Below are 26,242 nucleotides of genomic sequence, written 5' to 3' on the forward strand. Positions count from 1 at the left end.
GGCATCAGCGTGGCACTCAAGCCCGTATCAACCCTTCGAACAGTGCTCACCTGAACTAAAGACCCAATCCCAGCCATGGACAGGACCAGTGTCATCTACAAGATGCCCTGCTGAAACTGCGAGAAACACCATATCGGACTAACAGGAAGGAAACTACTGACAAGACTACATGAACACCAACTGGCTACAGAAGACAAGATCAATATTCACTCATCTCAATCCACATGGACAAGAAAAACCACGACTTCGACTGGGACAACACCAAGATCCCTGAACAGGCTAAGCAGAGACAAGCATGAAAATTCCTGGAAGCATGGCACTCCACAAAGCATGCTATTAATAAACACATTGAACTCAACCCCATTTACATTCCACTACGGAGGAAACCTGGAAGTGAGGCGATCCATCGCAATGGACCACAGAGTTTAAAAGCCAGGCAGGAAAACACACCGACGCTTTATTAGAGGCTGCACTGAGGATGTTACCAAGCATGGTAAAGAAACGTCTGTGGAACAACAAACCAGCTCGGCGAGCCGACCAACCTCAACAGTAAAAGGAAACTACTGAGGATGTTGGAAATCTGAAATAAAAACAGAAAATGCTAGATAAACTCCACAAGTTTAGCAACATCTGTGAAGATAGAAACTGAGGTCATGCTATCATGCCCAAAGACGACTCTTTGGAAATGCTTGCATTTAGGCTGCAGGTCTGGTTTTCCTTTCAGCAGTGCTCATCTGCTTCTGGGGTTTTGCTTCCCTTGTGAATTTGAACTGAGATCGTGGGCTCCATCTCGTGGCTGCAGGTAGTCAGTGCGGGTACTCTGGCCATACATTTGCACCAACCAGTTTCTGCTATTAGATGGTCAATCTAACCATGCTGTGGAATAGTACATTTTTATACTTTTTAATAAATACACTTTGTAAGTTATCTTGTGTAAGAAATATATGAATTTAGCAATTGTTGATACTATATTTCAACTAACAGTGTATAATGGTTTAAAGTTTTTCTCTGCTAAAGAGAACCAAACTCCAGTTTTAACATTGATTATAATTGGAATTGATGCTTCATTTACTACCTTCTCATGTAAATTTGTGATTTTCAAGTAACCGACCTCAATCTTAAGTGAGAATAGCCTGTTCATAAAAATAAATGTAAATTGTGGTCAAAAAATGTAAGGAACGAAAATTAAATTTTCTTGATATCTACAGTCAGTGATTCTGAAGTTGTGTACAATTGAAGTAACAATTTTATCCTAATGGAACTATGTCATTCTCAAAATACTGATGGTTATGAAGTTGTGAAGTCAATGATGCATTGGTTGCCACTATGTCGAACAGTGAGGCACAAATGCACATAAGTGATCATAATTAAGGACATTAATGTGGTAGTTGATTGAAACCAGCTTTGTCTGATCAGTGATGAAATACAGAAAAAACTGACTGAAAGAGGGAGAACTTGACGCAGATTTGTATTTAAAACTAATGATTTTGCATGCAATATGATTGATTGTAACTTAGCTACAATGTACATTGTCTGTTTAATTCAAATGTAGGCGTTAGTCCTGATGTGATTACTATGTTGGCTGATAATGTTTGATTGTTGTTCATTTTCAATGCATATTTTTATATGCATTTTATATATAGTTATCTCCTTAAACATGTATGAGTGGTGTTGACCCTAATGGCTGGCAGGATAAACATCACCTCGATTGCTATTGGAAACCTCAATCTGATTTGAGAAATGAGGTTTGAACTGCCCTGTCAGTGCTCCTGTGCCATGAAAATATGATCTCTCAGCTGAATGCTGATATTCAGTCAAATTCAAAGTTTTATCTGGTGACCTCCTCAGAGGGAAGAGGGCCCTCTACCACTGTTGAATGCCGTTGGTGGCACATCTGCTCTAACCGTCATGATTAAATTCTGCCCAAACTGTGCATTTGTCTATTTCTTTTGTGTTTACTTGCTGAGATGTGCTAGTATGATGAAGCACAGTATTGCAAATACTGGATCAACGCTATTTGTAACCACTTCACTGCTGCATTGTAGAATCTAGCATTCTTGTCTGTTTACATTTTCTTCTTTAAAACAGATGCAGAGTCTGCAGAGTGGCACAGATGCTATTGCACGGCTGGACCGGCTGGAGGCAGACTATTACGACATGCAACTTCAGTTATATGAGGTGCAGTTTGAGATCCTGAAATGTGAGGAACTACTGTTAACAGCACAACTTGAAAGCATTAAGAGGCTCATTGCAGGTGTGTTAGAAAATGAATTGAACTCAGTTTGTGCAGTATAAGTAAAATGTTTTAAACAAAACCCGAAATAGTTCTGAGGAAGGGGCACCGGACCCAAAACATGAATTCTTGTTTCTTCCTTCACATATGCTGCCAGAATGAGCTATTCCAGCAACTTTGTTTTTGTTCCTGTAAATGATTTAAATAGTTGGGAGCCATCTTTTTGGTTCTCATAATGCTGTTATTGTCTTTTCAAATAATTATATTAACTTTGAATTAGCACATCTGCGCACACTTTTCTTGAGGACTTGGATTTGCTTTCCCTTGGTCCCACACTGCTCATCATAGTTGCTTTGCTGTGGAGAAAATGCTTTCTTTGTTGCAGAGTTATTCAATACAGATAAGTGTGAGATGTTGCATTTGAAAAGTCAAACCAAGGTAGCATTTGTACAGTCAGTGGTAAGGTCCTAGGAGCATTGTGGGACAGAGGGAGCTGTTAGTACAAGTACATAGTTCGTTGAAAGCAGGGTCATTAGTGGACAGGCATTTAGCATGCTGGCCTTCGTTGGTTGAGGCATTTAGTATTGGAGTTGGGATGTTATGTTACAGTTATCTAAGTCGTTGGTGAGGCCGTGCTTGAAGTTTGTGTGCGGTTTTGGGAAAGACCTAGTTAAACTGGAAAATGTGCAAAGAAGATTTTATGAGAATGTTGCCAGGACTAGTAGGCCCTGAGTTATAGGGAGAGGTTGGCCAGGATAGTACTTTATTCCACGGAACATAGGAAAATGAGGAGTGACCTTAAGGCGTATAAAATCATGAGGGGCATAGATAGGATGAATGCGTATAGTATTTTCCCCACAGATGGGGAATTGATAACTAGAAGGCAAAGGTTTAAGATGAAAGGATTTAAGAAGGACCTGAGGGGGAACTTCACACAGAGAGTGGTGCATATATGGAATAGGCTGCCAGAGAAAGTGGTTGAGACAGTTTCAGTAGCAATATATTAAAAAAAACATTTGGATAGGTACATGGATGAGAAAGGTTTAGAGGGATATGGACCAAATGTGGACAATTGGAACTAGCTGAGTGGGCACCATGGTCAGCATGGACTAATTTGAGCCGAAGGCCCTGGTTTCCATGTTGTATTACTATAGGGCTCTATGACTGTAAAACTATTATTATAAGCCTATTGCCCATCTCATGAATGCTACGTTTAGCAAAGGTTTAGGAGAATATCAAACTTATTTCCCCATATATATAACTTGCTTTTTAAAAAGGGACAAAGTAGAGATTTTCCTACCTTGAAAATTAATTTTGTTTGTGGTAGTGAATATAACAATGAAGATGAAACAGGTAAAATGGCATTTTTATTGTAAACTTTGATTTGGTTGAAATTTGATTCGTAAAATGATATATGTTCTTTATTAAGTGGGTCATGATTGATGACTTATATCTTGATTCAATGGTACAGAGCAATATAATTAATGATATAACAAAGTCATTATATTTGCTGTCTTCTGGTATTTTCAAAATATTTGTTAAATATGTATATGATAAGCTAGATATGCCATTTTTAGTATAGATTTTCTTTCTAAATTAATGGAGTCAACTTTATATGAGCAAGTAGCTAAAATGAATGGGAAGTTTGATTCAGAAAATCAGGCCTGGAAATGGCTTTACAATTTGGCATGAAAATATGGTTTGCAGGCCAAGTTACAAGTTTAGAAAAAATATTTCTAATCTTCTTCTTAATGCAAACGGCAGTTATACTTGGGCCTTGAACACACAACAAAGCAAACTCACTACCACTTTTTTCAAGCGCAACTAGGAATGGGTTATAAATGTGAGCGTAGCACCCAGATTCTATGAATAAATATTTTTTAATGTCAGTGAATCCATTGGGGACTCTAGGGGTAGCAAGAAAAACTATTCCTGGAGGTTAGCCATAACAGGCTAGCTAACAAAATGGAAACACTATGAGTACAATCCAGCTGTGGTGGATAACGGGGAAGAGGCATTGGCAGGGAATGGTTGCTTGACTGTCAAAGACTGCAGAGAGTTTAAGAAGGTCAAAAAGAATAGTGCACTGTGTTCACATAGCATAGTAATTTGTGAATTTTCTTGAGGCCATTTCAGTACTATGGCAGGGTTGAAAGCCTGATTTTGGGATTTTAAACATGAGCTACAGCAATGCTGGATGTGGATTTAGGAGGTGACAAGATGTTCAAACACTTTGAAGAGTAAAGGGAAGTTAAACATATGACAGAAGCATGTAAAGAAAGGGAGCTTAAGGGGTAGTTACTTAAAGAAGGGTTGACAAAGGTGACATTGAAATAAAAGGAGATAGTACCTTTATTAAAGGAAAATTAAACGTCTTGTATTCCTAAACCAGCTTAAGAGAGTAAATGATATATAATGATGCCTATTGGCATTCATTGCAGAAAAACGAGAGGAAGTTGTTTACTATGACACTTACGAAAGCATGGAAGCAATGCAAGCAACTGAGGATATGGCTGCATCAGTGATCCCACAGAAAATGGAACTGCTGAAGCTTCAGCAGAAGGTTCGGCAACTGGAGGCTCGGCGCAGTCGCATTTCAGCCAAGAAGGCCTACCTCAGAAACAAGAAGGTGAATATACCAATTGCAGCAGTGATGGCCTACTTTCATTGCAAATTTAATTTGATATTTTAATACTGTGCAAGTTTAATTTTTTTATTACAAGTGATTCTAAAAGACGAAATTGGGTTGTATAGTACTCTGATGCTTGAACTGCAATAAAGTTTGTTTGCGTATCTGTCTACTTTTGGTGTTGCTCGTAGGGCATGTACTGACTACAAAGATGCTAATGCATACCTGATATGTATACTGGAAGCATGTCAAGTGGGTGAATCTTTGCATCAAACCCATTTCTAACATTGATTTGGCAGATGCTGCCATTTGATCTCTACAGGTGCAGTCGCTTTTCGATCACTCCTAACTGAATTTGTTCTCCACTACATAAGTGACCCTGCACTCCTGCTGTTAAAAGTTCCAACTGAGGTACTATTGAGTTTCTTTTGCTGATGCACATTTAGTGGAAGGATTGTGCTCATTATTGGAAAAGTTAAGCAGTCTTGTCTGGTTCATAATCTTGATACGGAAGCCCCAGGAGTTGGCAGGCCAGACAGGAGAAAAACATTTCCTGTATTTGAGGGTCTCATGAATACCTATTGAGTTGCATATGATTTCAAAACTAAGCACCAGTTGTTGTCTTGGACAACCACGTGCAAAGAACAGGAGGAATACTTTCAATAAAACGCTACTGCACATGCTGTGTTTTTTTAGGGTACAGTTCTGTTGCCGGCATGTGAAACTCTTGAACTTCACCGGGGGGTGACTGAACTCTGTCGCCTCTTTCTAACCTGCAGCTTTGCAATAGAATGACAGCAGCGCTCCCAGTGGCTTTAAAGATCATTATCACTCTCACTTTCTGTCAGTCAGATCAGACAAACTTAGCCATGTGCCATTTATCACTGAAATCAGGGAAGTCAGATTGACCTTTTACCAAAGGAGCAGGTGCCTTTCAAAGAAAATCCTGAGGAGAATGTGCATGGTTTTGCTAAGCTAACAGGATTCCTGGTGGTACAAGGTGCAATCACCTTGGCTGCATGGGCCTCACTGTGCATATACAGCAGCTTTTACTGAAGCGGTAAAATTTGGCATTCTGAAAATCTGTATATCTTCCATAAAGAAAAGACATGCTGGAAATTAGTAGATATTAGATTTGAGCTAAGAGCTTTCATCTCTGGCATGTGGGTTTAAATCTCTCTATCCCATACAGATGGGCAAAACCTTTCTTTCTCAGGCTTTAGAAGGTCATTTATCTGTCTAGATCAGGTCGTTTGAGTTCTGAAGAAGTCATACCGAACATGAAACGTTAACTCTGTTTCTCTCTGCACAGATGTTGCCAGATCTCCCGAGTTTCTCCAGCATAATTTGTGTTTGAATCAGGCAGTCTCAACTCAGGACTAAGTGAACACAGACCCACAGGTACAGTGTAGTCTAACGTAGTCATACTGAAGGAATCATACCTCACTGTCCCAGACAACGCCATCATTATCTTTGCTCCGTCCTGTCACACTGGCAGGACAGACTCATCAGAGGTGGTTACTCGTTGGTGTACAACTAGTCTGAGGAAGCACTGAGGGTGGTAAGGAATCAATAATTGTTCTGGGTGGAGTCCTTTAATGTCCATCACCTAAAGCAGTTTTGCAGTACCACGACGAACCAAGCTGGTGAAGCCTTCAGGTACATAATTGCTGGACTGGGTCAACAGTATATGTTGAAGGAACCAGCAAGAGGGCAAAGCATCACGTCATCCTCACCATCTGCATGCTGTAGATGTATCTGTCCACAGCTATCACTGGGTGTGACCGCCACACAGTCCTTGTAGTTACAAAGTCCCATCGCTGCATTGAGGATACTCTGTCATGTTGCATGACGATATCACTGCGTTAAACAAGAGAGATTTCGAACAACTCAAGGCTGGTCGTCTCTGAAATGCTGCAGTAGCAGTTGTACTTGATCTGCAATCTCCTAGCCCAGCATGGCATTCATTCTGCCATTTCCATCAGGTCAAGGGATCAATGTTCATTCAATAAAGATTGCAGGACGATATGCCAGGCGCAGCACCAGGCATACATAAAATTGAGGGGTTATCCTGGTGAAGTTATAACACAAAATTACTTGTGTGCCTCATATCTCTATTGCTTGCTGTTTATGCTAGGCAATTCCACAATGAACCAATCAGCTCTAAGCCACAAGTCCTGACACATCAGACAGCCATAGAATTGCTGTTGTGCAGGAAGAGGCCATTTGACCCTTCAGGTCTGCACTGCCTCCTGAGCATTTTAACTTAGTGCCCGCTGTACCCTGACTGTTACTTTCATTTAAATAATCATCCAAAGCTCCTTGAGCACTTCAGTTGAATCTGCCTACTCCACACTCCCAGGCAATGCATGCCTTTCCTTAAGTGTATATTTTTGCAAAAGCTTTATTCCTGTGGCCTTGTTTCTCGATTCCCTATTCATTGACAGTTCCTTCCACCTGTCCCACCGTCTTTTCAATGACTTGTATGTATACACATGTAGTTTTCTGTACTCTTGCACACCCTTTAGAAAAGGACTCTGTATTTTATACTGTACCTTCATGTTCACTGTACTAACACATCTTTGCATCATCTCACACTTCACTGCTCACCTGCCACTAATTTGCCCATTCCACCACCTTGCCTATGTCATTCTGAAGTTTTGCACGGTCATCCTCACAGCTTACAATTTTTCCAAATTTTGTGTCATCTGCAAACTTTGAAATTGCCATCTGCACACTAAACTCTAGATCATTAATACATAACTAGAATCCCAATACAGACCATAGGGGAGCCCCTCTTAAAAACTTCCTTCCAATCCAAAAAAAAACCCCTTAAATGTCATTCTCTAGTTCCTAACCCTTAGCCAGTTTTGTTTTCACATTTCTCCTCTGCTTTTTTATTCCATGACCTACAACATGCCTCACAAATCTGTTGAGTGGCACTGTATCAAATGTCTTTTGGAAGCCCATGTGACTGTTATTTTTTTCCTTGAATAATTGTTTCTAGATGTTTCACAAAACTGGATAGTGGTGATAGTTCAGTAGCTCTGTGTAGGAGAAAGCTGCACAAATGTCTCTATCCTCAGTGAAGGGGGAGGCCCAGCACATTTAGTGCAATAAGCATGTGTAACCATTTTTAGCAAGAAGAGCCCAGTGAGTTAGTGTCTTGCAGTAATTCCTACAACAGAGAGGCCAGTCTTCAACCAGTTTGATTCAATCCATGTGAAATCAAGAAATGGCTGAATTCTCTGGATATTGCAAAGACTATGGGGCTTGACATCATTCCAGCAATAGTACTGAAGACTTGTGATCCAGAGCTTGTTGCAGCTAATAATGTTGCCGGCTACAAAACACTGGCATCTACCTGCCAATGTGGAAAATTGTCCGGTTATCTCCTATGCACGCAAAACAGTACAAATCCAATTTGGCCAATTACTGTGCCATCAATCCACTCTTGATCATAAGTAAATTACAGGAAGGGATCATTGGTGGTTCTACAAAGCAACACTTACTTAGCAACCTGCTTGCTGGGACTCAGTTTGGGTTCTGCTGGGGCCTCTCAGCTCCTGACCTAATAATAACTTTGGTTCAAATAGACAGGGGTAGCAGCTAGATGGGGTCACAACCACGTGCAGGTTCTCCACCGAGCCACTCTCAATCATGACTTAAGTGTCAATGTGTCAGAATGCTGGAACTCTCTCCCTGACATTATTATGCAAATATCTACAAGTGGACTGCAGTAGTTCAGCAAGACAACTCACTAGCACCTCCTCACAGGTAACTACGGATGGACAATAAATGTTGGGCCAAAGAAACCCACATCCCTTGAATAAAAACAAAAGTTGTTATTGCAGAGTTACTAGTGGAATTTAGTGATGATGTATGCATTGCAATGAGTATCCTCTGCACTTGCATGGGCAACAACCACAGCCTTAATTTATAGCTTCTTGAAGCCAATCTGGTTAGCAGTTATAACTAAGAATTCCGAAAAGATCTAAGATGTACACCAGTCATTAAAAAGAAATTTGGAATAGGCAGGATGTATATACTTGTATGTAAGGCCCTGGGGAGCATGGCTGAACAAAGAGACCTCGGAGTACAGGTTCATGTTCCTTGTAGGTGGAGTTGCAGGTAGATACCTTTATTGGTCAAGTCATTGAGTATAGGAGTTGAGAGGTCATGTTGCGGCTGTACAGGACATTAGTTAGGCCACTATTGGACTATTCTGTGCAATTCTGGCCTCCCTGCCATAGGAAAGATGTTGTGAAACTTGAAAAGGTTCAGAAAAGATTTACAAGGATGTTGCCAGGGCTGGAGGGTTTGAGCTATAGGGAGAGGCTGAATGGACTGGGGCTATTTTCCCTGGGGTGCCAGAGGCTGACGAGTGACCTATGGATGTTTATAAAATCATAATGGGCATGGATAGGGTAAATAGACAAGGATTTTTCTCCAGGGTGAGGGAATCAAACTGGTGGGCATGGGTTTAAGGTAATGGGGGAAAGATTTAAAAGGGACCTAAGGAGCAACAATTTCACGCAGAGAGTTTTCCGTGAATGGGATCAGTTGCCAGAAGAAGTGGTGGAGGCTACTAGTATTACAACATTTAACAGGCTTCTGGATGGGTATGTGAATAGGAAGGTTATAGAGGGATATGGGCCAAATGTTGGCAAATGGGAGTAGCTTAATTTAGGATATCTGGTCTACATGGACGAGTCGGACCGAAGGGTCTGTTTTTGTGCTTACATAAATGTTATAGTGTAGACAGATTTTAGATTCTTTTCTCAGAATGATTGATGTGTTGAATTATACTATAACATTCACATGACATATAAATTTTGAATTTGTATATGTACTGACAGATTTTGAGTTTGTATATGGTACTGATTGAAATTTCTTGCCCTGGGGAAGGGGAAGTTGTAGCATTATAAGTGATAATTTTCTGTGAAAAGTGTTGTGAAATTTATTGTGCCGACATTTTAACTGCATCATGCTGAAACATAATTAGGTAAGTTCATAGCAATCCACATCTGAACATCCACAACAAAGAACTTGCAGCCCAATAATAGTTGCACGTACTCTGAGACTAGTGGGTGCTTAAAGTGCTATGTAGATAACTGAGCCAAGTCGCAACATGAATTTAGCTCTCTAACCAAGTAAGGCAGTCACATCACGCATGCATTCACTGGCATTCCATGTGTTGTTTGAATTTTTTTTGTTATTGAAAGCTAACCAGTACTCAGCTCATTGCCAACACTAAACAGTTTGAAAATAAAACTTAAAATATTTGATCAAACCTGGAAGCTATTTAAAGTTTGCATGGCACTGTGTGAATGTAGTGAAACATGTGCAAAGCTAAAGTGATTCAGCACTGGTTCTTCGACATATTCATCCCTGAGCCGTAATACAAAGTTTTCTTTGATACGAAACTGAAATATTTTGCACTGACAAACTGGTCTGTAAGGTACATGTTCCAGGCAATTTAAAGGGCAGTTTGCTCGAGAATATAGGATAACACAGTGTGGAGCTAGAGGAGCACACTAGGCCAGGCAGCATCAGAGGAGCTGGAAAGTTGCCGTTCTGCAATTTGTTGTTACCTTTCCAGATATGAAACCCAAACATTAATCTCCCAGGTGAGGATGGATGAACTAGCTCCGCTGTTTATTTACTTGCTTCATCTTAACAAGATTAATTTTAAAAATGGATCCCTTCCTTGTAGATTCTTTTCTCCCAGATTTTAAAAGGACCCAATTTAGCCAGGTTTTCTGGAATCAATAAAAGATCAAGTTTGTTAATTGCTAAGTCTGAAAAGCTATTGTGAAAAAATGGATCAGTCTCTAGACTGTTCATGAAGAGCTTATAGTTGAATGTTCATACAGTGGAGATAACCAGCTGAGATTCTGCAGTTCTGATTCTGATTAAATTCCAGAATTATGGGTAAGACTGTGTCCTTTTGTTGTCTTGTTTGCCATTGTCCAGTTGTTTCTAGCATTGAGTGGGAGTATCCATTTATCTGTTACACAGATGTGGCAATGGAGGTAGTTCTTCAATTGTGACCTTCACAGTATGCGAATGCTCAAACCCAGGATGATGCACATGAGAATATTCAGTCACACTAGCAGACTCCAGTGGAGTTGAAGCTGGCTTTTTAAACCCTTGTCCTCATGTATCCTTCTAAAGGACAAACCCAAAATGTGTCTTCAGTTGGGACAGTCTTTTGGGCAAAGGGTGTGGCTTTAGTTGAGTGGGGATTCATCAGCCCCTTGTTATCTTTGTAATCACAGGAGATCACAATCTGGTCTATTTTGACTTGTCTCTTCCTCCCTCTTGAAGTTGTTTGACATTCGCTTTAGATTTTTGAGTGTGACATTCCATGGGTCTCCCCATCCAGACAGGCACTGCATTTACCTTTTTTAAAAAATCACATTTTGAAATTTCAGGTTGAAAATGTACACAATATGTCAGGATTCAGACATGTGGGGTTATGAGAAGTGCAAGTTTAGATTCCACCAAGGCATTTTGTAAATTTGAATTCAGTTTCTAAAGAAAATAGAAATAAATGGCAGGTATCAGTGAAAGTGATCTGTGATGTAGTTGCATTCATGTAATAACCCAATTAACACTTTAAGTTCCTTAAGGAAGAAAATATGCTGCCCTTATTGAATGAGGATTACATGACTCCAGTCTAAATTTAAAATGGTTGACATGACTGTCTTCTAAATTAGCCAAGCGAGCTGAATTGTATTTGGTCTTCTCGGTTTACATGAATGTTCACTGTGGATAAAAATGACAGGAACATTCACATTCTGAGATTTAATTTTGGAGTTGGGTGATGTAGAGTGATGTCTTTAAGAGCGGTTGTTTGACATTCTACCATTAAATATAATGGAAAGAAAATTCAAATGAAATCCCTCGTGTTTCAAACTGAATCATGTTCAATTTGCGGCACCCAGGCACAAAATCGTCAAAGTGGTACCTGTTTGGATTGGAGACTGGTCGTGTGAATCAAGTTCTTCATTCCTGAAGATTAATGTCACTAATGCCCATTAGCTTTGAGAGAGAAGGCTCAGGTTAACCTTTTTATGTCTGATAGTAATCCTCATCAAATCCCACTTTGTTTTTTTGAAAGTCATATGCTGTTTAAGAAGAAGGTTCTGCGGGAATGATGGAATATGTCTTAAATGGCATAGAAATTAGAATTCAGGAGTGCACTGTTTAAATCAACCAACCCGTGCTTCTGTGTATTCTCCATGTGCACAGGCTTTTCAGACTCATTAGTTTGCTCTTTTCTTTATTTGTTTCTTAAACTAAAAATTATTCATGAATATTGATTTGATAAATATGCATTCCATAGTGTCTCGACTGTATTTGTTTTTTTAAAAAAGTCTGCTATCTTAATTTAGTTAGATATCTGTTCTCTCCTCCCAATCCCATTAGCCATCGGAAATGGTTGGTCCTGTGCCTTCATAATTTTGAAAGCCATTTTTAATCTTTGTTTAATCAAAGCAGAATTCTGTAAGAGAAATTGAAACATCATATTAGGGGCAGTGAAGATGTGCCTGAAAGATATTGGCACAACTTTTCAGAATTAATTACATTTTCTTGTTGGGAAGTACATTCCACAATTAACTTTTAGATATCGCACTTCCATTGTCATTCCCTGACATTCTTTTTCATTTAACTTTATTTCTGGTTCCCAGCATCCATAAAATGAGAATGCGAGAACAAACCATGCGAAACAAAAACAGACATTTGTAGAGAAACTCAGTGGGTCTGAAAAAGGACTACTTGGCCTGAAATGGTTTCTCTACTTCCTCTGTGCATATGCTGTCAGAGCTACTGAGTTTCTCTAGCAATTTCTGTTTTTCAGATTTTCATCATTTGCTGGGTTTTTTCCAATTTAACAAACCATGTGAGATGGTTTTCTGTTTGAAGCCTTTACTTTCAAACTACCTTAATCTAAGATTCTGTTGCTCTTTAATTTCTGTTTCCCAGTTACTTCCTTTGGTTTTAATGTTTATCAAATTGTTTCTCTGGTGATTTTCTCATTTTTCCTTTGCCATTTGTTCCCTTTCACTTCCTTACATGCTACAAACTTTCTCATTGACTCCTCTTGTTTTTTTTCTATGGACGTCATGGGGAGTCTGAGGTTATGGATTCACCCACTTATTCTGTAATTTTAGTTCTGCAGCAGGGAAGTGATATCACTGAGGTTTTCCAGCCTGGAAACGTGCCATATTTGATGGGCTGGTCATCCAGTTCAGTGACAAGCCAGTCAATGAAGGCAAGATCAGGAACTCTGGCAGGAGGTGATGAAAATGATGCCAGCTGGAGAGTATACTGTTGGAAATTGAATCTGCTGCCTTGGTTGGAAGGGAAGTGTGAGTTCGAGCTGGGGAGAGATCAGGGAACATCTCGGGTGATGGTCAGGGGAGATGAGAAGCCTTATTGTGGGAGTCCATAAAGTTGAGAAAGCGTTCAGGCAATGCAGTGTTGAGGTTGGTTATTTTGGGTGGGAGGGGAAAACCAGTGGAGGTGCCTGATATTGGAATCTCTCAAGTAAGCACTTGAATCCGTGAGGTAGATGTGAAAACATTTACTTCATTTTATTTGTAAGAAAGCAATTATTGTCACATATTTTTACAAAAAAATACAGTGAGAACTTTAATAAGTCACCATACCGTGGCACCTGTATTAATAACAGAAGTCACAGATAAGAAGTCATGATTACAAGCGTAGTGGACAGTGGGAAGCAGGTGGATGTGTATATCAGGATTTCTAGAAGGCAATCAGCAAGGTGCCGCACGGAAGGCTACTGCATAAGATGAAGATGCACAATTTTACAGGTAATGTATCAGTATGAATCGAAGATTGATTAACTAACATAAAGCAAAGAGTAGGGGCATAAATGGATGTTTTTTTCTGGTTGGCGATTGATGGTTGTTAGTGTGCATCAAGGATCAGTGTTGGGAACCCCAATTAAATAATTGTTACAGAGATGATTTAGAGTTGGGGACAAAGTTTAGTGTATCAAAGTTTGCAGATGACTCTGAAATGAGTAGTAGAGCAAAGTTTGCAGAATGGTATAGCTAGGTTCAGTGATTAGGCAAGGGTCTGGCAGATGGAGTACGATATTGGTAAATGTGAGATCATCCAGTTTGATAGGAATGAAAGAAAAATGTTTAAATGGTGAAAAATTGCAGTATGCTGCTGTGCAGAGGGATCTGGATGTCCTTGTTCATGAATCACAAAAAATTGGTTTGCAGGTACAGCAGCTAGTCAAGGCAAATGGAACACTGTCCTTCATTGCTAGAGGGATGGAGGTTATGCTGAAGCTTTATAGGGTTGCTGGTGACGCCACACCTACAATACTATGTACAGTCTTAGTTTCCCTACTTGAGAAAGAATGTACTGGCACTGGAGGGATGCAGTGGAGGTTCACTCGGTTGATTCCGGAGTTGAGAGGGTTGGCTTAGGAGGAGAAATTGAATATACTGGGAACATACTCATTGGAATTTAGAAGAATGGGGGGGGGGGTGATCTTGTAAGAAACATAAAATTATGAAAGGAATAGAGATGATAGAAGCAGGGAGGTTGTTTCCACTGGCAGGGGAAACTAGAATTAGAGGGCATGGCCTCAAAAAAGGACTGAGTTAAGAAGGAACTTCTTCATCCAAAGGGTTGTGAATCTGTGGAATTCCTTGCCTGGTGAAGCAGTTGAGGCTACCTTGTTGAACATTTTTAAGGCAAAGATAGATCTTTGAACAGTAAAGGAATTAAGGGTTATGGTGAGCAGGTGGGTAAATGGAGCTGAGTCTTTGATCCTCTGCCTCACCCATTCTCACTGTGAAAATGTTTGGTTCCACAAAGATGCAGTAGCAGTTTAAAAAGATTTTATAAGACACATTCTGAAAGTCTTTCAAGCAGCTAAGATTTACTTTCTGGATATAGAAATTTTTTTATAGATATAAATAGTGGTGTATCTCTTGTGTCTGTGCTTTTGTCTCTGTAATGAGTATGATCTGAAACCAATACAATGATATGGTTATAAAGAGATCAAAGCTGGCAACTAAATATATATGTGATTTTTCAAAAGATAATGCAGGACAAAATGGGTGGTATGGTAGCTTACTTATTATGAGATGGTGTATGCACAGTAGCAAGAAATGATCTCGATTGGGAGATGTAGATTCCATATGGGTGGAGTTAAGAAAGGGGAAGAAAATACCGGTAGCAGTAGTCTTCTAGGTTCTTTAATTATACTGTGATAGCTTCACCGTAGATAACGAGTAACTCAGGTGATATTGGAGTTGCGTAAAAAAAAGACACTATATCAATCATGGGTAACTTTAAATAGCAAAGAATAAATTTTTGAGAGCGGTTTCAAGAACAAGATGTTGTTGATCCAATCAGGGACAAAGCTGTTTTGAATCTGGTAATGTGTAATGAGGCAGGTTTAATCAAATATCTTAGTGTAAAAGACCTCTTTGAAATAATGACCGTAATATGGTACAATTTGGTATTCAGTTTGAAAGTGAGAAGCTTGGGTCAGAAACAACTGTGCTAAACTTAAATGAGGGTAATTACAGAGTAATGAAAGAAGAGTTTGCTGGAGTGAACTGGTAAAGGATATTAGCAGCAAAGGCAGTTTACGAATAATGGCAGATGTTTCACAAAATAATTCATGCTTCTTAACAAAGTTCTGTCCCAGTGAGGAAGAAGGATCCTAGGAAGGGATAAACCCACCATGGTTAAAGAAAGTAGTTGAAGATAGTATCAAATTGAAAAAAAGAATAGAATGTGCCAAAGATTTATAGTAGACAGGGAAAGTTTTAAATTCCAGCAGTGGATGAACAAAAAAATTGAGGAGAAAACAAACTGAGGGAAAACGAGCAAATAATATAAGAACAGATTTCGAGATCTTTTTAAAAATATATGAAAATGAAGCCAGAAGTCAAATTGAAAAGGCCCCTTAGAAAATGAGGCTTGGGAAAAAGCAGTGGAAACCAGAAATGGCAGAGGAATTGAATAAATATTTTGCATCAGTTTTCATGATAGAAGACTTTAACAACATCCCAAAATTATATAATTAAGGGGCAAAAGGTAGGGATGAAATAAATGTAATAAGAATGACTAGAGAAGGAAAATAAGGATACCGATGGCTGAATAGATTCCAGATCCTGATAGGTTGCGTCAAGGATGTTCAAGCAAGTAGCAACAGAGATAATGACACACTAGTATCTGGGCAAGTTCCAGAGGATTGGAAAACTGCTCATGTAACACTGTTATTTAAAAGAATGAATGGAGACCAGTTAGCTAAATATTTGTCATTGGGAAATGTTAGTCTATAATGAAAGGATATAGTCACAGCATTGTACAGATTCATAATCAAGCAGAGTCAATATAGAACCCTGAAGTGGAAAACAGTGACAAGTTTATTTGAATCCTTTGAGTATGTAATAGGCAGGCTAGATAAAAGGGAGCCAGTAGATTTAATACATTAGGATTTCCAAAAGGTATTTGATAAAGTATTGCATGCAATGTCACTTAGTAAGGTAACAGTCCTTGTGTTGGACATAGACTATTACATGAGTAGAGGATTGACGAAATAAAAGAAAATAGAAATTGTGCCAAGGAGGACATTTTCAGGAAAGCAGCTGGTAACTAGTAGTATGCCACATGCGTCTGGACCAGGGCCACAATTATTTACAATATATATTAATGATTTGGATGATTTTGCAGATGACACAGAAATAACATTGGATGGCAAATGGTGAGTGTGGCAAAAAGTATTTGCAGCAGGCTGTAGACAGATCAAGTAAGTGGACAAAAACCTGGTGATGGGATTATATTGTGGGAAAATGTGAGTTTATGCATTTTGGTAGGAGAAGGAGAAGAGCTAAATATAATTTAAATGGATAAAGATTGCAGAAAGCTGCATAACAGAGGGATTTGTGGATTCTTATGTAAAAATAACAAAAAGCTAGCTTCCAAGTTCCTATCATGTGATAGGGAAGGCAAATGCTGTGTTGGGATCTTTGAAAGGGAATTGAGAATAAAAATACGGAGGTCCAGGTACAATGATACAAGGCACTGATCAGGTCACATCTGGCATTCTATGAACATTTTTGGGCCCCCTTATCTAAGGAAAGATATACTGATATTGGAGGCTGTCCAGTGACCTTTCACTTGGTTGATACCGAATAGGGAAAAAATTTCTTCTGAAGTGAGATTGAGTAGTTTGAGCGTGCATTCATTGGAGTTTTGGGATTGTGTTAGTTTAGTTGGCTGGACAGCCTGTTTGTGATGTCAACAATGTGGGTTTAATTCCCACAACGGCGGAGATTACTATGAAGGACTGTCCTTCTGAGCCCGTCCTCTTGCCTGAGGCATGGTGACCCTCAGGTTGAACCACCACTTTCTTTCCCTAATGAGAGAGCAACCCTATCGTCTAGGACGATAGCGACTTCACCTCCTGCTTGGAAGAATGAAAGGAGACCTCATTGAAGCGCACAAGATTCTTAGGTGTTTGATAGTGTAGGTGCTAATAGGGAGCTTTATCTTGTGGTAGAGTCTAGGATGAGAAGGCAGAATCTCAGGGTAAGGAGTCCCCCTTTTAAGATTGAGGAATTTTCAGGGTAGTGAATCCGTAGAGTTCTTTACCTCAGAGGGCAGTAAAAGTGTATTCAAGGCTGAGATAGCTTTACTGATTAAAAATATATCGAAGGTTATGGGGGGAAAAGGCAGAAAAGTGGAGTTGAGGATTATCATCAGCCCTGAAATCATTTAATGGTGAAGCAGCCTTATGGACTGAATCACCTACTTCTGTTCCTATGTCTTAAGATCTAGCAAAGGTCTGCAAGCTGAATGGACATCTCACCTGACCGTAGATCCACACATCTAAAAATCTGCAAAGTTCTTCCACGTCACCTCAATATCTGTTGCATTGCTTTGTGACATAGAAATATTTCTTCTCAGTTTGTTAACTTTGTAATTGGGTCCTCCAGTTTTATTTTAAAAGTTATCTGTATAAATGTAACAGTTAATCCCTTTTGACTTGTTGCTTTAAACATTGCTGGTTTTTGTGATTGCGCTATTACACATCTTGGTATTCATTCATCTTTCCAGCTAAAGGGATTTACAAGATAAAGACCATTGCTTCAAGCAAGATATTTAGTCTCTTATTAATTTTTCTTCTGACATTTACTTATTGTCATAGGAAATCTGTATTGAAAGCCACAAAGACAAGCTGAAACAACACAAACAAAATGAAGAGGAGTACAGGAGCCATCATGCTATAAAGCAAGTATGTTAAATCACTGTTTGTAATGTTTCCTGTGTAGTAGTGGTTGTTGTGGTGCATTGATAGTATCCTTACCTCTGAGCCAGAAGACCTGGGTTCAAGCCCCACCTGCTTTGGAGGTATGTAATAACATCTCTGAAGAGGTCGATTAGAGAAAATCTCTGAATAGTAGTCACTTGTGGTACGGTGGTGGTGTGCCTACTTCTGCACTAAAAATACCTTGGGTCAAGTCCTGCCTGTTCCAGATGGTCATCATAACAGGTTGTTTAGAAAATAGCTTCTCTTCAATCTCATTGTTGCTCTATGCTACTGAAGCAATATTCTGAAAAGATTAATATGTACAACAAATATATTTATGTTTTGATGGTTTTAAAGAAATAAAATGCAGGTGCAACCTTTGTGAGTGCTTGTAAGATTGCAGCTTTAATTCTTTGGGGTACATTTTCCCAGATTATTCCTCACGGCTGTGATGGGTTACAGATTTGAAACTGGCACATTGTTCAAAATTTGATATGGGAACTGAGATGTCAAACCTGTGGTGTGGTAGCTTGATGTGGCTCAGTGTCATGTTGGCTAACACTCCTGTGAAGTATCCTGGACTATTTTACTTCCTTTAAAGGTGCAAAATTGATGCAAGTTGTTCCAAATTTTGAATTGAGAAAAGAGCAAGGAAGGTTTTATCCTTCACTTAATCTGTTGTGTACCTGCCCTATGCTGCTTGATTAAAACAACAAGATGGACCAATTGAATTTAACATTAAACGTTAGATGACAGACGAAGAATAAATTTGTTCCAAAACTGTTAAAATGCCTGAAATGCTGCTTAACATATTCCCAATAAAAGAAAACATTCAGTTGGCTTACTTTGTTTTTAGTTCATTTGTGCGATGTGAATGTCACCAATCAGTTTATTGATCATCCCTAACTGCCCTTGAGAATGTGAGTTTTACAAGAATGCTTCCATGAATGAAAAACTTGTTAGGAAGATAAAATTTGAAAAAGTTGGGGCTGTTCTTCTTGGAGAGAAGACTAAAAGGAGATTTGATGGTGATTTTCAAAAACATGAGTGGCCTGGGCAGAGTAGATGGGGAAAAGCTGTTCTTGCTCCTGTAAAACAAAAAAAAATGAGAGGGCATGAATTTAGTGATATCCAAATGAAGGAAGAGTGATGTGTGGAAAAGACTCTTCACACAGCAAGTAGTTAAGGAGCAGAATGCACTGCCTGGAAATGTGCGAGAAGCAGATTCAGTTTGAGGCATTCAATGGGTCATTGCTGGATGATTTAGATCAAATTAGAATGCAGGACTTTGGGGGGCGGTGGGAGAAAGGACAGAAAATTGCTATTAGGCAACAGAACAGGGGAAGGCACTATGGGCTGAATAGTCTCCTCCTCCACCATTACAATTCTGTAATATGTTGAGCCAGAACTTTGTAGCTTCTTGTCCATTTCAAAAGGGAGTTAAGAGGCAGTCAGATTGTTGTGGATCTGGGTATAGATCATTGATTATTTTTCACCTAAAGAATATTACTGATGGGTTTTTCAAATAGTTTTGTTAAGATTTAGAGGTACACGTCAACTTTAATTGCATCAGTTCGAATTACAGATTGACTTTCAAAAGAGCCAAGCTAAAGTTCATTAGACCTGATTAGTTACTTGACCCAATGAAAATACAAATATGGTTTCATAGATTTTACAGAATTCATCATAACTTTATCATAAGAACAAAAGAAATGATATGTAGTAAAGGCAGTAGTTTTACAGTTTGTAGTGCGATGCTGGTTTGCAGCTCAGCTCTGGTTTGAATGGACATAAATCTCAAAGTCTCTTTGTCCTCTTGACAGAAGGTCTTATTCTGTCTTGCATGTTCCTCCTTGTGCATCAAATCTCTAAACGCCAGGCCTTATTAATCCTTACTCTCCACTACTACCATCATGATCAAAGGCATCTTGAACTTAAAATGTCATTTAGAATCACAGAATTTTACATTACAATAGGAACCTGTTCGACCATTGTCCATGCGGCTCCTGAAAGATCACCCAGCTAATACGATTCTGTAGCCCTTTAATCTCTTCACTCTCAAATATATAGCCAGCTCACTTTGAAACCACATTGCTAATCCAATAACAACTATTTTGATAGTATACCTCTAATTCAAAATTAACCTAGGCAGACGGAATAAGAACCTCCTTAGTCGACTAATTGAAAAGGTTTTGTTGAAGAATTTTCATAATTGAATCATAATTGTGTAAAATGGCAGCTCTCAGTCAGGCCGTTGAAAGCACAGCTGTTTTTCAAAAGAGGGAAAATGGCTCATTCAGTGCATTTCTGACACATTCTGTGGGGAGAAATGAGGATACTTTACTCTGGAGACAGTAACATTTTATTCAAATTGAGTGTGGCTCATGCCACCAAACCCTTTCTACTTCCTATAGTGACAAACCCCTTCCTTAAGTCATAAACCTTCTTCACCTTGAACAAAAATTCTATTTCAAAACATTTTTCTTATTTTTGGAAAAATTCTTCAAATTCTTCAGGATCTAAAGATTGGGTTCAATGAGATACATCCCACTAAGGATATTTTAGGTTGTTGTGATAAGTGATCATGATGATTTGAGAGCTGCTTATTCTCTGTGCTCTGTGTTGTACATTTTACATTGGTTTGTTCCAGATGCGTAATCAACAACAAGAGGAAGAGAAAAAGAGTACATGGGTTAGCCAGGAGCGACAGAAAACATTGGACAGGCTCCGTAACTTTAAACAGGTGAGGCGAGCGTGAGCATAGAGAAGTGAATGATGGAGGTTGCAGGTTTGGAAGATGCTGTCAATGGAGACTTAGCAGTTTTCTGAAGTGCCTCTTGTTGATGAAACACACTGCTACTATTGAACAGTAGTGGTAATGGATGGGTGCTGAACAGACAGGCGGTTTTGTCCTGGATTATGTCAAGCATTTTGATGGTATTTACAGTTTTCCAGGTAAATGGTAAATAATCTGACTTGCATGTTTCAGATGGTGAAAGGGGTTTGGGAGTTAGAGAGTTAGTTACTGAGCACATTTTGTAGTTTTTGGTGCCACATTTGGTCAAATACCATCTTAATGTCAATACTGTTATCCTCCCCTCACTTTGGAGTTCAGTGCTGTTTATGTTTGAACTAAAGTATAATGAGGTCACAAGCCAGATGGCCCAGGTAAACTCAAACTGAGCATTGGTGAGCAGGTTATTGCACTGTAAGTGCACTTTTATGTGACGACTCCATTTTCCATCACTTTCAGAAGTGATGGTCATATGTCACTGAACTAGTTATCCAGAGCACCAGACTGTTACTGTGGGAAAGTGGGTTTGAGATCCACCGCAGCAAATGGTGAAATTTAAATTCAACAAAAACTTGAAACTTAAAAAGCTGGTCTAATAAACGCCATATTGCCTATCTGTCTTATTGATGTCCTTTAGTGAAGCAAAGCTGCCATCCTTACCTGGTCCAGCCTACATTTACTCCAAATGTGTTGCAATGTGGTTGACTCTTACATACCTTCTGAAATGACTGAGCAGGTTCCTTGTTCAAGAGCAATTAGCAATGAATTGGTTTTGCCAGTGCATTCCCATTTAATGAGCAAATTTTTTTTAAAAAGCCTTTGCTGATGGTTAAGAGTATTCTGTTGTCTCATTTATGATTGCTGGATTAGATAAGTCCTGCTTTTTTTCAGTCAGGACATAAATTGGCCAGTTTTCCACATTAAGTAAATGCAATGTTGTAGCTGTATTATTAAGTGTATGGCAAGTTCTGGAGCTTGAGTCATCAGTATTGATAGAGCTCTTCGTTGCTTGCTCCGCAGTTTGTGGCTAACTTTGGGATCCAGGTTTCTGCCGCAGGCCTTCACATGGTCGAACAGACCAACGGTTGATCCAGATATATTTGTGCACAATGAATTTGACATCCTCAAGATAGTGGCATTGAATGTGCAGATTGGTTCCTTTTCTTCCTTCTTTGCTGCTACTTTCCCACATCATTAAGGTATCCTCACTCAAAGCATGATTCAGCTTCGTGGGTAGATTGCTGCTGTTTTGAATAATTGGTAGCAAACTCTTCCCAGTTGACTATTGAAGTTTTTGCTGAATGTTCAAGGAGCTGGCTTGAAGCATGAGACTAGCTTTAGTTCGGTGTTCTTTCCATTGAACATGGGAATGTGGCACAGATATTGCTAATGGATTTGCCGAGCATTCTGTGTCACTGATACAAATCATGTTTCAGTGCAGTGCAAGAGTGTGGTGATGACAGCTGTCTTATTCATGAGGATATTTGTGGACACCAAGTCATTTTGTTGTTGAGCAGTTGTCATGGTATTCTGTTGAAGGCTCAGTTGACACCCTGATCTAATGTTGAATCTCCTCTTAAATAGTGGCCTTTTATTTCGTAGCCTTTGCTGTATCTCTCCTGGAATAGAGCAAAGGCTATGTGACTGAAGACATGACTTGCAGATTTTTTATTGCCTCCATGTTAGTAGGATGTCACAGAATGACTGCAGGACATTGTTCTGGGGTGGGGGGGGGGTGGTAAATAGCCAAAGGTCATGGTCCAGATTGCATCAGTGGTTAGCACTGCTGCCTGACCGCACCAGGGACCCAGGTTTAGATTAGATTCCCTACAGTGTGGAAACAGGTCCTTCGGCCCAACAAGTCCACACCGCCCTTTGGAGCATCCCACCCAGGCCCATCCCCCTATAACCCACACAACCCTGAATACTACAGGCATTTTAGCATGGCCAATCCACCTAGCCCACACATCGTTCGACTGTGGGTGGAAACCAGAGCACCCGGAGGAAACCCACGCAGATACGGTGAGAAAGTGCAATTTCCGCACAGACAGTTGCCCAAGGCTAGAATTGAACCTAGGTCCCTTGCACTGTGAGGCTGCACTGCTAACCACTGAGCCACCGTGCTGTCCGTTTAGTTCCAGCCTTGTCTGTGTGGAGTTTGCACATTGTTCCTGTGTCTGCATGAGTTTCCTTCAGGCACTCCAGTTTCCTCACACAGTCAAAAGATGTACTGGTTAGGTGGATTCGCCATGCTAAATTGCCCACAGTATCCAGGGATGTGTAAGTTCGGTTGATTAACCACGGGAAATGTGGGGTTATAGGGATAGGGTGGTGGGGGGGAGTGGTTGAGAATGTTAGGGATGCTGTTTGGAAAATTGACATAGACATGTTGGGCTGACTAGCCTGGTTCCACACTGTGCGGATTCTGTGAAATTGGGAAGATGGATGAGTCCTTGGAAGCAGATTTTTGGAGAGCTATGAGTGAGATGAAAAAGAAGGACCTGAAAAACAGTGTATAATCTCTGAGGTTCTTTGACTGCCAAACTGTACTGAGCATAGGAATGTGATGGTTGAATGATTGAAAATAGGGATCGTGAATTGGTGTAGGAAGGATGGCATCATACTTCTGAGGAATTGAGACTTAGTTTTGGGGCAGGTTGGGACCTGCATGAGATGGACAGATTGCACTGTAGAATGACCCAGGACAAACATCTGTATAGGGAAATTTGCTGCTTCTTTTGGGAAGGAGTTAAACTAGGTTAACAGCGTCAGAAGTCACAACACCAGGTATAGTCCAACAGGTTTATCTGAAATCACAAGCTTTCAGAGTGTCTACCTCAGTCCAACACTGGCACCTCCATATCAGAGATTAACAATAGGATGGGAGCATCAGAGGAATTTCAGATTGGAGGCAAGTAAAACTGGTAACAAGAAATGGAAAATTAGTAAGTGAAATGAGAAACCAGACAATATGAAGGCCATATGAAACAGGATCAGAATGCAGAATACTATTAAAAGGGCAAAGTTTAGGAAATTTAGGATAACTTGAAGATACCAGTAGAGTAATGTGTGTAATTTAATCGCCATATCAGAGATGTGGTTAAAGGGTGGCCAAGTTTGGGATCTGAATATTCAAGTGTAATTTTTACTTAAGGATATGCAAAAAGGACACCCTCAGTTTTTTCAGAGCATTAAGTTGGATGTAGATGGGATGTTTCACCTGGCTGGTGAGTCTTGAACCAGGGGTCATAGTCTCAGAATAAGGGATAGACCATTTAAGACTGAGTTGGAAAAGCATTTGATCACTCAGGATAGTGAATCTTTGGACTACTGCATCCAAAAAAACGATAAGTCATTGAGCATGTTTGGGACATGAATCATTTCTGAACAGGTAAAGGTGAAGTTACGGTGGTCCTGCTGGACTATAGAACAGCTTGGCTGGTAGTGGTTTAACCTGAGGATTGCTACGCCTCAGAAGTGAATAAAAAGTTGAAAAGGAGATTCCTTCATGGTAAACTTAACTGCTACGGGAGTCAAATCAATGGTGATGTCATCACTTTGAATTGCAAATAAGCTGTGGTAACCAACCCCCACCTCCTCCATTTCTGAATGCTAATGGCATTGGGATGTGGGGGCAGTGCAGGCAAGTTGCATTGAGGTGGATGATCAGCCATGATGTAATTGAATATTGGAGTCTGCATGTAAGCTAACTGGTTTACTGCTAGCCTTATAGTCCTGTGTATATCATGCTGTCATATGATATCACTAATGTTTTAATCCCCCACCCTCACCAAAACAAAATGGCATACCTTCAAGCCCCTCTGCAGGCTTTAGGGACATTTTGTTGCAATACTGGAGTAATGTTGTATGGTTGGAAACATGGAAGCATAGAAGATAGGAGCAGGAGGAGGCCATTTGGCCCTTCGAACCTGCTCCGCCACTCATCATGATCATGGTTGATCGTCCAACTCAATAGACTAATCCTGCTTTCTCCCCATTCCCCCAAATGCTATATCTAGCCGCCTCTTGAATGTATTCAGTGTTTTGGCTTCAACTGCTTCCTGTGGTGATGAATTCCACAGACTCACCACTCTTTGGGTAAAGCAATGTCTCCTCATTTCTGTCCTAAATGGTCTACCTTGAATCCTCAGACTATGACCTCTGGTTCTGGACACACTCACTGTTGGAAACATCCTCCCTGCATCTACCCTGAAAGTGCTGTTAGAATTTTATAAATCTCTGAGCTCCCTTCTCATTCATCTGAACTCCAGCAAAAATGATCCTAACGAAGTCAGTCTCTCCTCACTTGTCAGTCCTGCCATTCCTGGAATCAGCCTGGTAAACCTTCACTGCCCTCCAAGGAGTGTGAGCATCCTTCCTCAGAAAAGGAGACCAAAACTGCACACAGTATTCTAGATGTGGCCTCACCAAGACCCTGAATAATAACAATGACACATGCCTGCTCCTGCACTCAAAACCTCTTGCAACGAAGGCCAACGTACCATTTAGCTTCTTTACTGCCTGCTGCATCTGCATGTTTACCTTCAGTGACTGGTGCACAAAGACACCCAGGCCCTGCTGCACATTCCCCTCTCCCAATTTATAGCCATTCAGGTATTAATGTGCCTTCTTGTTTTTCCTTCCAAAGTGAATAACCTCACATTTATCCAAATTATACTGCATCTGCACTGATTAAGGTACATTAAGTTCATTTAATTATCATTTACAAAGGAAATTCAAACAAACGATACAGAATTTATAGAATTAAGCAAATTCTAAGCAAGATTAAACAAATTTACTATAACTATATGATAGGACAGGGGTAACTAGGGAGAAATAAGGAGAATTTGTCAAAGGATACGGCAATTATCATGGGGTAATTTAACCGACATATGAACTGGAAAAAAAATCGTGAGCAAAAGTAGTCTAAAGAAAAAAATTTATTGAATGTTTTCCAGGATAATTTCTTAGTTCAACATGTTATGGCAGAGAGCAGTCTGCACTAGACCTGATTTTGACCAATGCGAGAAGATTTACGACTGACCCCATAGTGAAAGTGCCCCTGGATTACAGTGACAATAATATGATTGAATCTTACTTACAGTTTAAGGAAGAGAAGTGTGTCCAAGATGACTATTCTGCATGTAAACAAGAGAAGTTATGAGGGCATGAACAGAGCTGGTGAAAGAAAACTGGCAGTTTGGGTTAAGGCATAAATCAATAAAGATAAATTTAAAATACAAATAAATATTTTAGAAAATTCAGAAT

At 39.8% G+C, this 26,242-nt stretch overlaps 1 protein-coding gene across 1 annotated transcript in view; it reads left to right on the forward strand.

Moving 5' to 3' along the window:
• The window catches only part of jmy (junction mediating and regulatory protein, p53 cofactor), a 126,518-nt gene that overhangs the window by 92,129 nt on the left and 8,147 nt on the right, over positions 1-26,242 (forward strand). The window contains exons 5-8 of the mRNA XM_048527962.2: positions 2,089-2,254; positions 4,675-4,862; positions 18,079-18,165; positions 20,831-20,923. Of these exons, the coding sequence (XP_048383919.2) occupies positions 2,089-2,254; positions 4,675-4,862; positions 18,079-18,165; positions 20,831-20,923 (534 nt within the window). The remainder of the gene's footprint in view (positions 1-2,088; positions 2,255-4,674; positions 4,863-18,078; positions 18,166-20,830; positions 20,924-26,242) is intronic.

Source organism: Stegostoma tigrinum, chromosome 3 (genome assembly GCF_030684315.1).
Source record: "Stegostoma tigrinum isolate sSteTig4 chromosome 3, sSteTig4.hap1, whole genome shotgun sequence".
Classification (NCBI taxonomy): domain Eukaryota; kingdom Metazoa; phylum Chordata; class Chondrichthyes; order Orectolobiformes; family Stegostomatidae; genus Stegostoma; species Stegostoma tigrinum.